Raw genomic sequence first — 17157 nt, 5'->3', positions numbered from 1 at the left:
GTCGGAGCGAGCACGGTGACTCTGCGACGGGGGAGACGGGGGAGGAGGAGCCCCGAACGCGTGTGTCCGCAACACGCTTCTGAAGCTAAGAGCCGTGCAAACGTGGCTCCCGGCCCCATCTGGCCACTTACTAGCCCTGTGACCTGGGGCAAGTCACTTCTTCCCGCCAGGTGGGAGACGTTTAGGGCCTAGTGAGGAGTCAATGCGCATAAGATGCTTAGTGCAGCGCCTAATAAAAAGCCTCGGGCACCAGGAGCGATGCCCCTTGGCCACCGCTGATGGGCACCGATCGTGCTTCTTCTCAGAGTCGGACCAGAGGCCCTCCCACCCCCACGGCCCCCAGAAACAGAGCAGCTGGAGACGAAGACCGCAAGTGGACGCGCACCCGTCACCTCCCTGAAGCACCAGAGAAACGGGTGCCGCTCAAGTCGGCATGCAGGTCCCGGCGGAGGCTGGACCCCACGTCTCCGTGAGGCCCTCCTCAGCCTTCCGCCACTGAGACGAAGAGCAGCCTACTGTGCCCTCGGGGCCGTCGTAAACCGACGGCGGTCATGATGGAGGACCCAGTGGGAGACCCAGGACCAGCTGTGAGGGCAGCGCGTCCGCCAAGAGGACCCAGGGCCCCGCTTACCTGGATGGCTTTGGGAGCTCATTGCGAGCAGCGGCTTCTCCTTTAAGGGATTCAAAAGGGCTCAAAACTTCCACATGGAACAGGAGCTCCAAAGAGCCCCAGGGTCCCACCGGCACATACAAATCCAGCGACGCGCACGGCTGGTCCACGGCCACGAAAACTCCCCGTCTCGCCGACCACGTAGTGGGCCCAGTAATCCAAAGGAGGGCAGGGGTCTCCCCGGGCTCTCAGGAGACGACCTGTCTGGGGAGAGAAAGGGGAGGCTTCGGTTAGGAGGTGGAGGCCCCCCGGACACCACATGGAGCACGGAATCAATCATTCACGCTCCACCCCCGTCTCTACAATCCATGGAACCATCATTTGAAAATTGTACAAACTACTTGGACGTTTTGTTAGTAAATGTATGTAGATACGTGTAACAGCGTATCTGTGGCACAACCTCGACACTGAGGACGGAAAACGTTTTAAACAAGAAATCACTTTAAGCCCACTCCCCACACACACATTTTTTCATTTTCGCTATATCCCCGACTATTCCTATTTTACGTAGCGGCCATCTCAGAGTTTAAGTTTAAATTCAGCTTCCCTCACTTACACCCTAAATCATTCCCCAGGTTTCCATCTTCCTAATAACCATTTCCTCAATTTATTTCCATTTTCTGATCGTAAAAGCAAAACCTGCTCATCACAGGAAGTGTTTAAAAGGTGATCGTGATGCCGTGACACAGAGGCAGACACGTGGCAATACTGTGATGCATTTCCTTGCCGTCCTTCTTCGCCTTTCGCCCATACTGGCTACTAGCTCTACAGCTGGACACCCTATTCCCTTTGCTGACACGACAGTCAGGCATTTTCCAATGTCATGAACAACGCCTGGTTAACAGCGCTTTGAAGGCCGTTTCCCTCTGCGTCTGTGACGGAGCTGCCTGCCGCCTCCCTGGGAGGACCTGCTCCTGCCCCACTCCAGGTGGCTCTGATGAGCTCTGCCAATCACAGGTCCGTCCCCGGACGGGAGGGTGGCACGTACTGTAAGCGGAGCTCATCAAATCCTCTTCCCAAGACCACCCTTTTCCATAGGTCACAGGCACCTAACAGAGGAGGAGCCCAAAGAAACCAGGGCACGAATCCCCACCGCCAAGCGTCTGCCTCTGTGGGATGGCGTCACCAATGACTTTTTAAATACTTTGCTGCGATGAGCATGGTTTACTCTACAATCGGAATACAGAGATAAACTGAGGAAATGGTAATTATGAACATCCTCCCGCTGACCTTGGCTCAGGGGTCCTCTGAGGCCTATCACCCGCTCCTTTAGTAGTGTGACAAATTCCTGTTCTTGATTAAATTATTCAAGGATTTTCTTTTCCCCTCTATTGCTTATAACCAAAGAACCCTAAACCATTCATCATGTAAAGGATTAAACCCCAATTATACGTTATCTATAACTCTGTGATTAATATCTTTCTGATTACTGTTCTATATCTGTTTATTTCCTTAGGAAACACAGTAACTTATTTATTCATCTCTTAAATGGATAAAGAAGATGTGGCATATATATATATGGAATAGTAGCCATAAAAGGTGAATGAAATAATGCCATTTGCAGCAACACGGATGGACCTAGAGATGATCCTATTAAGTGAAGTCAGTCAGAAAGACAAATCTCATATGATATCATTTATATGTGGAATCTAAACTATGACACGAATGAACTTATCTACAAAACAGAAACAGACGCACAGACATAGAGAACAAGTCGTTGCCAAGCAGGGGAGAGGGGAGGGATGGAGTGGGAGGCTGGGATTAGCAGATGAAAACTATTATATATAGAATGGATAAACAACAAGGTCCTACTGTATAGCACAGGGAACTATATTCAATATTCTGCGATAAACCAGAATGGAAAAGAACATGAAAAAGAATACATATATGTATAACTGAGTCACTTTGCTGTACAGCAGAAATTCATACAACATGGTAAATCAACTACACTTCAATAAAATTTTAGAAAAAATGGAATTTTTACTCCTCTCTCAACCAGAAAGAAACACCATTGTCTTGAAAGCAATGCAGATGGTATATTTTGCAAACCCCTGCAAGCCTCGGATGGCTCTGTATCCTTCACACAAAAATCACAACTTGGCTGGGTATAAAAGTCTTGGATCACAAATATTTCTCCCTCAAAATCTTAGCCACTGCCCCACCCTCAGATACAGAAAACGCGGGCCCAGCAAAGCAGCACGTCCTTTCCAGGGAGCCTTTGGGGCTGAGTTCTGAGGCTTTCTTCTGTCTGGATTCTGCCAGGATTTTTTTTTTACTTTAATCTTGAAATTCAAAAATGTTGTCAGAAGATGTGTGGTCAGTCTCTTTCCCTTTATTTTGTTCCAAACATGAACCTTTCAATACACACAGGTCTTTTTTTCTGCTCAGGAAAATGCTCTTCAATCACGTTTTGACAATTGTTTTGTTACATTTGTTTTGTCATCTCCAGAGCTTCCCACACCGTCTGGCTGAAACCTCCCCATCGTATCTGGCCTCTCGCAGCACCGGCACATGGTCGTTCACTCTGCATCCCAAGAGCCTTCGCCAGCGTGTTCTCCACAGCACTGCTCCTAGTTTCCATGATATCCGTTTTACTCCTATGGCTTTTCATACAGATTTTAACTAAACCTTAAGCTCTTTGTTTCAAACGTTTCCCTTTACAGCTCATTCCATTATCTTTTCCTCTCAGCTGATTCCCTCCTCATGACCTTCTGTTCTGTTTGTCTTCCTAGTCAAAGTCTTTTCAAAATTTCTTTTTTCTGATTCTGACTATAAATTGTTTTCAGAGGTATATCTGTCTTCTGCCTTTCAGGATAGCTCCCTTTCCCCCACATTCTGGGATACCTTTTAAGACCCCATGGTGGGGATTATTTATTTATCCTCAAATAAGAATAGCTGTGGTCCAGGGACTTCCCAGGTGGTCCAGTGGTTAAGACTGCACTCCCAATGCAGGGGGCCCAGGTATGATCCCTGGTCAGGGAACTAGATCCCACATGCCACAACTAAAAAAAGATTCTGCATGCCACAACTAAAGATTCCGCAGGCCGCAACCGAAGACCCTGCGTGCCGCAACTAAAAGACCTCACACACAGCAACGAAGATCCCATGTGCTGCAACTAAGACCCAGCACAGCCAAATAAATAAATATTAAAAAAAAAAAAAAAAAAGAATAGCTGTGGTCCAGACCTGAGTTTTGCCCAAAGACTCTGTCCTCTGCTCCTACCCGCTCCTCTGTCTACTGCAATAGTGGCTAAAACGCTTCTCAGAGCCACCCCCTCTGCAGCTGACATGCACAGCCCCGAACCAAACGGCTAGTGTCCAGCAGGCTCTCACCTAGTGCGAGGCTGCCAGACTGAGACGGCTCTCTTCCCAGATGCAGACTGAACAGAACACAGAAGCTTCTGCTATAATACAATATACACGCTCTGGAAGAACCTCACACTCCAAAAACCTGCATACTAAAAATACCTGGGCTTATGAAAAAAAAATAAGGTTGGAGCAGACTATTCAAAACTGCAATTTAATAACCAGGGTACTACAAAAATCAACACTAACTCTAATGTTTAAAGTACCAGAGTTTAAAAAAAGACATGTAAAATTCCTAATAAATAAAAAGTCCTTATAAAAGCTGGCAACGTTTTGATGAGAGAGGTTAAAAGGAAGAATTGAAGCTTCTGAGTTATGGAATCGGGGACAGAACATACAAAGATGGAGAAAACCGTGCAGTGAACATTTCTGAGAAGGCGCAGTCTGCCGAAACAAGCAAGAGGCAGAGCTGAGGTGGTGGGAGGAAAGTGCACACAGACACAGGGCATCCCTCCAGGGTCCCACGTCCAGCCTGCGGGTGTCCTTAACAGTCAAACCCTGTTCCTTGATGGTAAGAAGCATCAGTGAAGCAGGAAGAATCCAGTGTGACCCAGCTCAACCTCTGCACTACACTGACACCTCTCCCCCATGTACCAGTAGGACATGAGCTACTTCAAGTCATAAGAACATGCCTTGGGACTTCCCTGGCAGTCCAGCAGTTAAGACTTCACCTTCCAGTGCAGGGGGTGTGGGTTCGATCCTTGGTAGGGGAGCTAAGATCCCACATGCTTCACAGCCAAAAAACGAAAACGTGAAACAAAAGCAACACTGTAACAAATTCAACAAAGACTTCAAAAATGGTCCACATCAAACACCTTTAAAAAAGAACATGCCTTGTTACGGGGCGGGACGCGTAGGAAAGAACCTACACCCCAGTGCGCTCATTTCCTACGGCTTAATATGTATAGGCAAAGGGCCACAGACTGCGCGGTTTAAAAACCACAGAAGTGTATTGTTCACAGTCTGGAGGCAAGAAAGTTTCAGAGTCTGAAACCCAGGTGTCAGCGAGGCCGTCCCCGAAAGCCGCGGGGAAATCCCTCCCGGCCTCCTCCAGCCTCCGGCAGTTGTGGCATCTTGGGTGCCCTTGCGCTGGCAGCTGCAGGGCTCCAACCCTGCTTTCTCCCGTGGGTCTGCCTCCACGCGGCCGTCTTCTTAGAAGGACACAGTCACAGCGGGTTAGGGGCTCAACCGACTTCAGTGCGACTTTATCTTAACGAGTTACATCTGCAAAGACCCCATTCCCAAATGAGTTCACACTCTGAGGTACTGGGGGTCAGGATTTCAATACAACTTTTGGGTGGGGGCGACACAATCCAACACCTAACGCCCAGTACGCACTGCACCCAGGCCTCTTCCCTGACAGGTCCCCTACCCGCCCTCACCAGTGCTGTGTGAGCCTGGACGGTTCCAGAGAGAAATGTGCCTCCGTCACTTCACAATCCTCTGCATCATAACCAGACCGCATTCCACATAGGCCAGCTCCCTCAGGACGCTCTCAACACCGTGAGACGGAGAGGCATGGGGTCTGGAAAGCAGCCCCCTGCAGCATAGGGACAGACGCCCAGTGTCCTGGCTGGGTCAGAGGGTGACTCTGTAAGTCCCAGGGGAGACAGTGGGGCAGGGGATCTCCCTCTCGGCTCTCAGCTGAACCTCCAGCTGCATCATTTAGCCCAGTTCCTCCGACCTCAGCCACACCAGGTCTATCAGGAGACTCTGCAGCCTGGGTCTCTGAGAGGAGCCATAAACTTCCGGTCAGTTGTCGGCTGGCAGAGTCCAGCTCACAGCTGAGAGCGCTGGCATGAGAGCCAAGGCCACCAGCATCCTGGGCTCCGGGTGTGAATCTCAGGTCACATTATAATACAAACATGACCTTGAGCAAGCAGCCGGACCGCTCTCTGCCCCACCTCCTAACCTATGGGAATGGGGATGAGATGGGAAACAGCACTGTGACCATCACAGGAGTGCCGCAAGGACTAACTGCGTTAGCACAGGAGAAGCACCGTGACAGGGCCGGCACACAGCTAACACCCAGGTACCAGCCATTGATCCGATCATTATCTATCTTAAACCAAAAGCTTCTAATAAAGTTTTGACAATTTCCCTGGGGACGATCAGAATTCTGCTTCTAGTCAAAATAGAATACTACAGTCCAGATTTACTCTCCTACACAAAGCAGCTCCAACAGACAAAACACATGCAACTGTGGCTTCCAGACACTGGACATCAGGCACGTGGCCCTTGAGGAGACACAAACATGATGAGCTGCCCAGTCGTCCCAGCTGACTGCTCGGAGACAGTTTCCAGGTACCAGCGCAGGGAGGACACAGAAAACATGTGAAGAAATAATGGCTTAAATTTCCCAAATTTGGTGAAACTATAAACCCATAGACCCAAGAGTGCAACCAACTCCAAGCACAAACACATAATGAAGATTACACCTGGACAGAACATAATCAAGTTACTTAAAACCAGTTTTAAGATAATGTCTCAAAAGCAGTTGGGAAGGAAAAGTCACATCACGGACAGAAAAACGAAAATAGGAACAACAGCGGATTTCTCAGTGCAAAGAATGCAAAAGCCAGAAGACACTGGAGCAGCACCTTTCAAAGGGACACACACACACACAAACAAATGCTGCACCACGCGAAAAACACATCTTTCAAAAACAAAGGTGAAATAGAGACGTTTTCCGGTATTCAGAAGCGAAAATATTCATCACCAGCAGACCTACACTAAAAGAAATCTCAAAGGCAAAAGGAAAATCATACCAGATGGAAACACAGATCTACACAGAGGAGTGAAGAGCTTCAGAAATGGGAACCATACAGGTAAACAGAAAAGATTCTTCTCTGATGCTGAATCTCTTTTAAAGAGAACTGTTTAATGCAAAAGTAGTAACATATTACAAAGTTTCTATCATATGTACTGAGAAAACATATGTCAAAAATAACACAAAGGGGCTTCCCTGGTGGCGCAGTGGTCGAGAGTCCGCCTGCCGACGCAGGGGACGCGGGTTCGTGCCCCGGTCCGGGAGGATCCCACATGCCGCGGAGCGGCTGGGCCCGTGAGCCATGGCCGCTGAGCCTGCGCGTCCGGAGCCTGTGCTCCGCAACGGGAGAGGCCACAACAGTGAGAGGCCCGTGTACCGCTAAAAAAATAAATAAACAAATAAAAATAACACAAAGACTGGGAGGGGACGAACAGAAGTATACTGTAGTATGTTCTTACATTAGACATGAAGTAGTTTAACCTTGAAGATAAGACTGTGATAAGCTGAAGGTGTAGACTATAAACCTAAAGTCCCACGTAAAAAAGAAATGATTATAATTAACAAGCCAATAAGGAAAATTAATACAATCATAAAATAATATAATATAATAAAATTAATACAATCATAAAAATACTCAATCCAAATGAAGGCAGAAGAAGAGAAAAACAGAACACAAAAGTGACAAGTAGAAAACAAAAAGCAAGATGGTAGCTTTAAACCAAACAACATCAATGACCAGATCAAATGGTCTAAACGCCCCAATTAAAGAGGTTGTCAGATTGGATGAAAAAGCAAGACCCTGCTTCCAGAGTATAAAGAGGAATTATGTGAGGTAGGACTAAAAATGGTTTAGAGAGAAGAGGTCATGCATTTTAGTGTAAAATAAATCTTCCCCAAGCATCACGGACCCAAACATATGCTGCCTACAAGGAACGTGTTTTAAGTAGTGAAAGATGGAAAAAGATATACCATGCAAATACTAATCAAAAGAAAGCTATAATGTTCACATGAATATCAGACAAAGTAAATGTTAACGGAAGAATATCACCAGGGATAAAGAAGGTCATTTCATAACGATCAAGGGGTCAATTCATTAAAAGGACATAACATTCCTAAACACGTATGCACCTGATAACAGAGCTTCATACATGAAGCAGAAACTAGTAGAAGTGTAAGGAGAAATGGACAAATCTGTAGGTGGAAATTTCAACACCCTGCTCTTAATAGTGGTTAGAACAGGGAGACAGAAAATTAGCAAGAGCAGAGAAGACACGAACAGCACCATCACCCACCCTGACCAAGATGAGGTTTATAGAACACTTCATGAACAACAGCAGAATACATACTCTTCACATTCTTTTTAAATCCACACAGAATAGTTACCAAGACAGACCATCTTTTGGTCTCAATAAATTTTAAAAGACTCAAGTCAAGATATACAAAGTATGTTTTGAAATTAGAAATCAGTAACAGAAAGATATCTGGAAAACCAGATATCTGGAAACTAAATAATACACTTCATGGGTCAAAGAAGAAATGAAAACAGAAATTATGAAGTATTTTGAAATGAATGAAAATGAAGCACAACATGTTTGTAGTGCTGAGAGGGAAGTTTATAGCACTGAATGCCTGTATGAGAGAAGAAGGTCCTAAGTCAATGACCTCAGGTTTTACTGTTAGAAACTAGAAAAAGGATAAACCAGACCCAAAATAGCAGAAAAAGACAATAACAAAGAGCAGAAATCAGTGAAATAGAAAAATCAATGAAACTAAACGCTGATTCTTTGAGATAGTAAAATTGATAAACCTCTAGCTAAACTGCTCAGGAAAAACAGAGAAAGAAGACACAAATTAACAACATCCAGAATGAGAGGGGATTAACGGTAGACCATACAGATAGGAAATGAATGACAAGGAAATATGATGAACAACTTTATGCCAAGAAATCTGACAATTTAGACGAAATAAACAAATGTCCTAAAAGACCCAAACTATCAAAGTGGACTCAAGAAGAGAGAGACCAGGCTCGCTGCACTGGGCTTCTCTGCAGCTCTGGGACCCACCGGGGGAATCCGGTCTACAGCTCTCACTGTCTTGCTTATTGCCCAATGGTGATGCCTGACTTCCCTCCCTTCTTCTGCATGTGTTAATTAGAACTCCACTGCAAGGATGAGCTATCACTTGTCCATCTCGCTGTTCAATCATTTGTTTGCATCAGTGTGAATTTACGGATTTTCATTTTATTCTGCGCATGACAGCCCAACACCGCCATTACTTACTTTGTCATCCAAGCTTAGGCCACTGGAAGCGCCTATGTTTTCCTGACAAGCCCCCACCCCATCTTTTATTTTTTTAGCACTTCCTTACTTTCTACTTCCACAAGGTGTCCCTGTCACAAGCTTGGGATCAGCCACTCCTCCCGGGAGCCCTGGTTCCCTTTTTCGGAGAGCTGTGTGTAGACACTAAGATCTGGGTGCCGGAGGTGCTTGTTGCTGGTGGGTGTCACTGCTGTAGGACCCTCCCTGCACACAGTACATTTGACACTAACACACACATTTATATTTTAGTGCCTATCTACTGGTTTATATTTTTTTTAATCATAAGTTTACACTGACACCTCAGATTCCAACCCAACATCACAGGTGGATTTTAGTCTCCCCCTTTCCTGATTTTCAACTTATTTCTCCAGCAGTGAGAAACCTGGTTCTTACGGGCTACAGTCTGTTTGCTTACTTGCTGTACTCTAGTATACATTCAAGTATAAAGTACTTTCACAACTGCTGACCCCCACACGACAATTCACGTCCGGTTCTTGCCTCCAGCCTCACAGTATGTGGTCAGGACGCAGGTTCCCACAGTGACCCGGGCAGCTCCTCCCTTCCGAGCCCCTTCAGTGCGGTGGCTTATGTATTTATTATGTGATAGAACTCGACTCATTTGTCAGTACTTGTATTTCATTTCGGTTTCCCCCACATCCTTGTTGGTTTTAACTGCTTATTTTTTGGATATGCGAAGAGTAAGAAATACAAATTTTTAAGAAAAAAGAATGTTCACATTGATATTTGCGATTACATTAAGATTTTACAGGGTTTTAATGTAAATTTCTCTTGCTTAAAGAAAAAAAGCTCTTGTATTATGGAAATTTCAAATTATACGAAGTAAACACTATAGTATGAGCCCACAGCCCCCAGCTTCAACGATTACTGGCCCTACCAGGCTGGCTTCACCTGTACCTCCTTTACACACTGACATGTCCAAGTGTGCTGTGCAGCATAAATGGGCAAACCTGTGTAACCCATCTTTCCTCCTCTGACGTTTCCTTTGATATGATCTAGTCAGAATGCAGTCTGTTATAAACAGTGGCCTTTGCGTAATATCATGTCCTCTATTTGGGGGGAGCAGAAGCCCCTGAAGGTTTCTGAGCAGCACAGAGAGTGGGGGCAGGGTCCGGGGCAGGCCAAGGCGACAGCACCAACCCAGACATGGCCTCCCTCCCCAGAGCCAGGGCTCGGGCCCCTGAGGAGGGTGTGATGAGAACACTCCCTCCACTTGGTCCCTTCCCAGCCTCTGGGCTCCTCTGTGGCCATCGGCGGCCTCTGCCAGCCCAGATACGTCAGCCCATGGCTGCATCTGGTGATGGCCGTCTCAGAGCCAGGTCGTGCCTGGGCCCCCAGCCCCCTGGGAGAAAGGCAGTGGGAGCCGGGCTTGGAGAAAAAGACCGGGGAGAGTCTGGAACAGCAGACCTGGAACTAGGAGGCTGAAGAACCAGTTCTAGAACCCGACAGGCACAACCTCAATGCCTGGTCTGTGAACGCTTCTCTCTAGAATACAGAGGGAGGTAAGAACTCGGGCTCTAGAACACAGGCATGTTAGGAGGAAGGCGTATCCACCAGTGGTTCAAGTTAACAAGCAACAGAAGTGGCCCCTGGATGAACTAGGTAAACAAAGACCTCCCAGAAGGATCTAGAGGGCTGGGCGTGGGGGGGATCTGGAGGGGGGCCTGGAGGCAGGACTTAACAGACGGCGGACAGTCCCTACAGGAACACTGCCTGAGACTCGTTTTCCAAGGGGCCCATATCGGCCGGGCCGTGAGTCACACCTCTTGGCAGGGCCGGGGCTGGACACCTTGACGGGCAGCCCCCCCAAAGGGAACCCAGTGGGAAAGGGGTCATTCCCCAGAGGCAGGCTAGGGGCTGTGACAGGACAGGAGGACACTGGACTGGGCAGGCAAGGCCGCAGGGGAGCTGGGGGCTGGGCCCAGCACTGTGCTGAGCGGGGCTGAAGCAGGGCCCTGACAGCCAGGACTATGGGGCCTCCCCAGCTGCCCGACTTCCCTTTCCTGATGAACATTAACGTCTGTCTCCCGTGCTCGGGGGAAGCGCCAGGGGAACCGGTGGGCACACGTGTCCCTGAACAGCACCGCGTCCGGCATGGGAGGCCTGGGCCCCATCAGCCCAGCATGCCCCTGGCGAGCTGCACGACCTTGGCCCAGTCTTTCGTCCTCCCTGGGCTGCTTCTCCCTGTAAGACTCCAGGCTGGAGTAAACCAGCGCTCACTGGGGTGTTTTCAGCTGCACTCACAGGAGAAGCTTTACGAAGAAAGGCTCAGCGGCCAAAGGCCACAGCGAAAGCAGGACCCAGCGCTGCCTCCGGCCCTTTGCACACACGTGGACCGCGGCCCCAGGGCCGGGCACCAAGCAGCCATCAACTCCCCAGCCGTCGCCCCTCTGCAGCCCTGTACCCATGTGTCTGTGGGCTCACTCCCCCACTTTTCTCCACTGTATCTCCCCAGAGGGGCGTTCCCTGACAGCACTGCCCCGCCGCTGCCGTCACCCTGCTCTTTCCCTTCCAAGCCCCTTTCTTCCTCTGATATCGTATGAGATGCCAACCTGATATCTTTATGTGATCATTTCCTCACCGTCAGTCCCGCTGCCCCAGCGTGGAGCGTAAAGCTCCGTGACCTCTGTGACCCACGGCCCTTCTCGCACCCTAGAGGGTGGCGCACAGCAGGCCCGCAACGGAAACGGGCCAAGCTGAATGAACTTTTGAAACGTTTTCCTGACTCCACCTCAGAAATCACCTCGGAAGGGGCTGAGGTCAAAGTCGAACTGCAAAAGCAACAGCACTCTGCCTTTCGGAGATGAAAGGAAGAAATCAAGGACCACGTCTCAGGCGGGAGATTCCAGAAGTGCAAAAGCGCGTGGGGCCTCAGGACACCCACTGCCTCAGAGAGGGCCCAGGGCTGCGACCAGAAAAGCAAAGCAAGGGTAACTCAAGGAGCCCTTTCAACCCTCAGGACACCTCGGTTAAATAAGGACCCATGCAAGTCATGAAGATGCTGGGGCAGAGAAGAAAATGCCAAATTAACTCCTGACAAAGGGAGCAGAAACACCTGGGCCCCACAAGGAGCGCCAAGTCGTTAATATTCAGTCTAAGAGGATAACCGACCATGAAAGCTGCCCGACTTGTTTAACGACGTTTCTCCTCCGTCCCCCACTCCATCAGCGTCTCTTTAGGGAGAAGGTCTCTGAACAACCCCATGGAATATTCACAGTATAAAAATAAACTAGGAATTTAACCTTTTAATAAAATAAAATTCAAGTGTGAAATAGTTCTTTTCATCTTGACATAAACGTCTAATGACACTTTACTAACCAGTAGATTATCGCTTTTCTAAGAAAACACACAGACAACACATGGTATTAAGATCTCAAAAATTAGAGGAGTTTAAGGTTTCTGAAACCTTTTCATGAATAACATGTGAAATTTATATCTGTACATCTCTAACTAAAGTATATACTTCTGATAAATATTAGACAAATGTTGAACATATTATGACTGGAAACACAACTGCTTTTAGGATTACATTCATTCCTGATTTATGACATAAATTAGAAGCCTACACGTGGGACAGTGAATGGTAGCAAGGAATCTGTAATTCTGACTTGCACTTTTAGAAAGACGGGCATGATCATTCCACTAAGTAAACAGTCTCTGACACTAAGCATGCACTTATACAAAGACATCTCTTTATTTTTATTTCTGTTCCATACAGAATAAATGAAACTAAACGCATCACTACGGCCTGTGTGTGCTAATATTTCCTTCGCCAAACACTTTGAATCTAGAATTACCTACAGTTATTCCCTCCTGCAGCTGCCCTTGGAAATTTTAGTTGACCTAATTTCAGGGAATAAGCCATAAACTTTCCAAAGAATAAAAGTCTTAGAAACTATAAATCATTGAGAACATTCTTTTAAAAATCTTGTTACGAGACCACATAGCAATGTGGGAGCGCAAAGAGGACATGTTTTCTCACTCACCACAATCCTCTGCATCCCGTCACATGGGCAAAGAAGGACCACAGCTCGAAGTCCATATTCCTCCCCACCACGGCCGCAGCCTGCCAGGCTGCTGGGGGAACAGCGAGCTGTTCAAGAGACCAAAAAGAGAACCAAGAGCCACACAGCCTGCAGCACCCCAAAGCGGGATGAAGGACGCGAGTCATCAGCTGAAGACAACAGAGAGCCATTGCCAGAATCACAAATGAGGTCAGGATGTCCCCTCTCACCACATCCATCCAGCACCATACTGGTGATGCTAACCAGCACGACAAGGCAAGAAAAAGAAATGAGAGGAACAAGGATGGGAAAGGAAAAAGATACGCACTGTTCACAGGCGATACACTGTGTACACGGGAAACCCAAATCGATTTACCAATAACTGTCAAAACTCCTAAATGAACTTAACAAGACCACGGGGTACAATGTCGATATACAAAAATCCACTGTATTTCTACATACCGGCAATAAACAAATTGAAAATAAGCTTTAAAAGAGATACCATCTGCAATAATGGCAAATATCCAGGGCTAAATCTACCAAAAAATAGATAAGGACTCTACACATTAAACTACGAAACATTATAAGTAAATTTAAAGATCTAAATAAATGGAGGAATACCCTGTACACAGACTGGAAGACCCAATATGGTTAAATGTCAGTGTTAATGTTCCCCAAACTAATTGGTAGTCGATGCAGTCTCAATCAAAATCCCACCAGAAGTTTTTTGAAAATTGACAAGTCAATTTCAAATTTTACATGGAAGTACAACGGTCCTAGAATAGCAATCTCGAGGAGAAACAGGCCTGGACAACTTACACTACTAAATATCAAGATTTATTATAAACCTATGTAATTAAGACACTGTGTAAGAATACACAGTGAGACCATCACAAACATGGTAATATGATTATAGCAAAGGCTGCACTCCAGATCACAGGGAAACAGGCCAGGTCTTCTCAATAAACAATGCCTGAGTCAACCACAGTCTCTATGGAAACAGAAATGAACCACGACATAGGCAGCACACCATCAAGAAAATTAGTGTGGGGTGGATCAAAGACCTAAATGTTAAAGGAAGGACAAGAAAGCCTCACCTAAAGGACAAAAAAGATCTGCAGGTAGACAGAGATTTCTTAAATCTATTTCATAATAACAAAATTTTAAGGCACTGACCATAGAGGAAAAAAAAATGACACATCATACTGCATCAAAATTAGGAACTTCAGTTCATCAAAAGACCCAGCAGAAGAGTGAAAAGGCAGCCCAGAGAGCAGAAGATAATCTGCCCAACACATCCAAGAAAGGTCCAGAATCCAAAATGAATAATTCTCACAAATCGTTAAGAAAAAGGCAGACAGCCCAAATGAAAAAATGGGCAAAAGCTATGAACAGGTACTTTCACAGAAGAGGATTCCAAATGGTCAATCACCATATGAAGAGGAGCTCAGCACCCGTATTAACAGGGAAATGCAAATTAAAGCCTCAGCGGGATCCCACAAATGGCTAAAGTGCAAAAGCAAAGCAGGACCCAGCGCTGACAAGGAGGGGAACGACCGGACCTCGACTCTGCCGTGAGAGCGTGCGGGAGACAAGGACCTCGGGAAAGTGATACCTGAAGAGCCACGCTGGGCACACCGCTCCCCAAAGCCATTCACAGGATGACACAGCAGCATCGTCCGCAGTCGCCGGAAGCTGGAAACCTGCCACACGTCCATCAGCAGTAGAATAAATAAACTGTGAATCGTAGCACAGTCATACCAGAGAACACGGTCTAGCAACAAGAATAAACAAAGCACACCTAAAAGCAGAAACACAGAGGAGAGATAGTGCTGGGTGGGCCAGAGCAGACAGACACTCAGGAGTATGATGTACTGGGCGACTCCACGGTGTGAAATTTGAAACCAGGTCAAACTAACCTGTGCTGTTAGAAGCTGAGACAGGTTACCCTTGGGCGTGGAAGGAGGAACCAGAGGGCGTAAAGTAATGGTCTGTTTCCTGATCCAAGTGAAAAACCAGTGAAAGGGCGGAAATTCACCCACCTGAATGCTTCCGGCTGGAAGACAGAATCAACCACTCAAAGATCACCTTGCGTCAAAGAAAGATTCAAAATAATACCCATGCGGTTGATTCACTCCACCGGCACTATTCCACTTTGCCTTGCTGGGCAATGGAGGAACATTTTATAGCTCTTGCTACTATATGCTCACAATCAGCACGTACACGGGAAATATTTGCCAAATTACTTCCTCTTAAAACAACAAAACCTCCCAGACACAGCGCAGAACGCGTGATTCCAAGTTCGCGATGCAGACAGAGGGCGGGCAATTCAAACCAAGGGGCTACGTGGAAGACCCAGGAGGCTCTAAGTCAGGCTAGCAGACGGAAAAATGTATATGAAATCATTTTAATTCAAATATTTTTCAATTAAGTAGTTAGTTTAATTTGAATTAATTAAGATCAATTTAAATAAATTTTAATGAAAAAACAAACTGTTGACTATGATTTTTCTGAGTCCATTTTATATAGTAAGCTTTTCAAATAAGCGTTGTTTTGTTCACCAGACACCCTTCATAAACTACGGGCGGTAAGGTCTAGCAATTATGTTTTGTAAGAGTGCCATTTTATGACTGACAGTCGCATAGCAGAAGACAAGATGTTTTCCCCATAATCTGTTGGGACAGGTTTATTATATTTTAGTTTCAAAACAGGCTCTATACTTGAACGTAATAAAACTCCATTTCCGTGTGTTCTAACAGGAATTTCCCTAAATCTGAGAGCAGGCTCCGCTGAGCAGAGGACTAGGATTCTACCGGCCCCGACCCCCTCCACCCATTCTGGAGGGGCCAGAAAGTCAGACCTAGAGGGGAGAAAGGGGACGGGCACTGGGTCATCGGGGCCCTTGCGCGCGCACACAGGAACAGCTGTCCATCAGCAGCGTCACAGCATCGATCCTCTCCACCGAGAAAACAACCTCCCAGCTGTCTAGATCCTTCTTCCACGTGGCTACGTCCGTTCATTGACAAACAGCCACATAAATAAACTCTTCAGATTAAGGGTCCAAGTGGATAAAGCGTCCAGATAAAACAACACTTGTTTCCTTAGCTGCTAAATAAAATAAGTTTAGAGGAGAAGATTCCAGCAGGCAGGCAGGCAGGGGACCTGGAGATCTGACTTTTAAGTGTAAAACTCAGGCAGGGCGGGGACAGGCGGGCAGGCGGGTGGAGGGCGGGTGCTATGATCCCAGTACCTCCCAGGGCATTTTGCATCAGGATGGTGAGCTGAGCTCCTGGGTGCTCCCTGCCTTGTCTCATTAAATGGGGGTCAAGGGAGAAAACCAGTATAAACCCAAGACAGTGAAGAATCCATGGGGGTGAGGAGGCACTGGCCGTCAGATTTCGACAAAGTTCCACTAAGGCCTGAAGACAGGTGCAAGCCGGTGGGAGCGAGCAGGAATCCAAGAGTCCAGCCCTGCCCCCAGCTCCCCTCGCTCCTTTAGGAAGCGATTCTTCATCCTTGTCCTTCAATTTACAAAGTGCGAGGATGCAGCAGAGATGTCCAAGGGCCGTCTGTCTCCCCGGCCACTGCTCCCACGGATGGATGAGCCCGCAAAGCCCCGGGCAGCCTGCCCTGTCTTCACCAGAAGAGAATCACCCCACGCGTCACTCTGCAACCTCAGGGCCAGCAGCCGGGCTACGTCTTCTTTCTGTGTTACTCACACACAAATGCACACAGCATTCTGTTTACATAAATGGATGGTAAACACACCGCTTTATTTTTAGAGCAATTGTCTTTTTCTTGCTTTTTTTCTCCTCTCTCTGCCATCAACCACAACAGGTAATCTTTGTGTGGGTACAGCCCATACTTTTCTCCATTTTCGCTCACACATACCCACACACACAGATACACAAAGACACACCCACATACCCCCCCACACACATACACACACCCAGGTGGTCACTCTCTGCCTTACAAAAATGAGATTTTATCATAGAGATTTCTCAGTATCTG

At 47.0% G+C, this 17157-nt stretch overlaps 1 protein-coding gene across 4 annotated transcripts in view; it reads right to left on the bottom strand.

Moving 5' to 3' along the window:
* Window positions 1–17157, bottom strand: part of HDAC4 (histone deacetylase 4) — a 287553-nt gene that overhangs the window by 243047 nt on the left and 27349 nt on the right. For 3 of the 4 annotated variants that reach the window (XM_060301614.1, XM_060301612.1, XM_060301615.1), the window contains exon 2: window positions 632–874. In XM_060301614.1, the coding sequence (XP_060157597.1) occupies window positions 632–653 (22 nt within the window). In that variant the 5' untranslated portion in view covers window positions 654–874. The remainder of the gene's footprint in view (window positions 1–631; window positions 875–17157) is intronic. The other variant, XM_060301613.1, reaches the window with a different exon arrangement.

This window comes from Globicephala melas, chromosome 7, assembly GCF_963455315.2.
Source record: "Globicephala melas chromosome 7, mGloMel1.2, whole genome shotgun sequence".
Lineage (NCBI taxonomy): Eukaryota > Metazoa > Chordata > Mammalia > Artiodactyla > Delphinidae > Globicephala > Globicephala melas.
The sequence above is the reverse complement of the archived record's forward strand: the minus strand, read 5'-3'. Positions and strand labels throughout refer to the sequence as shown.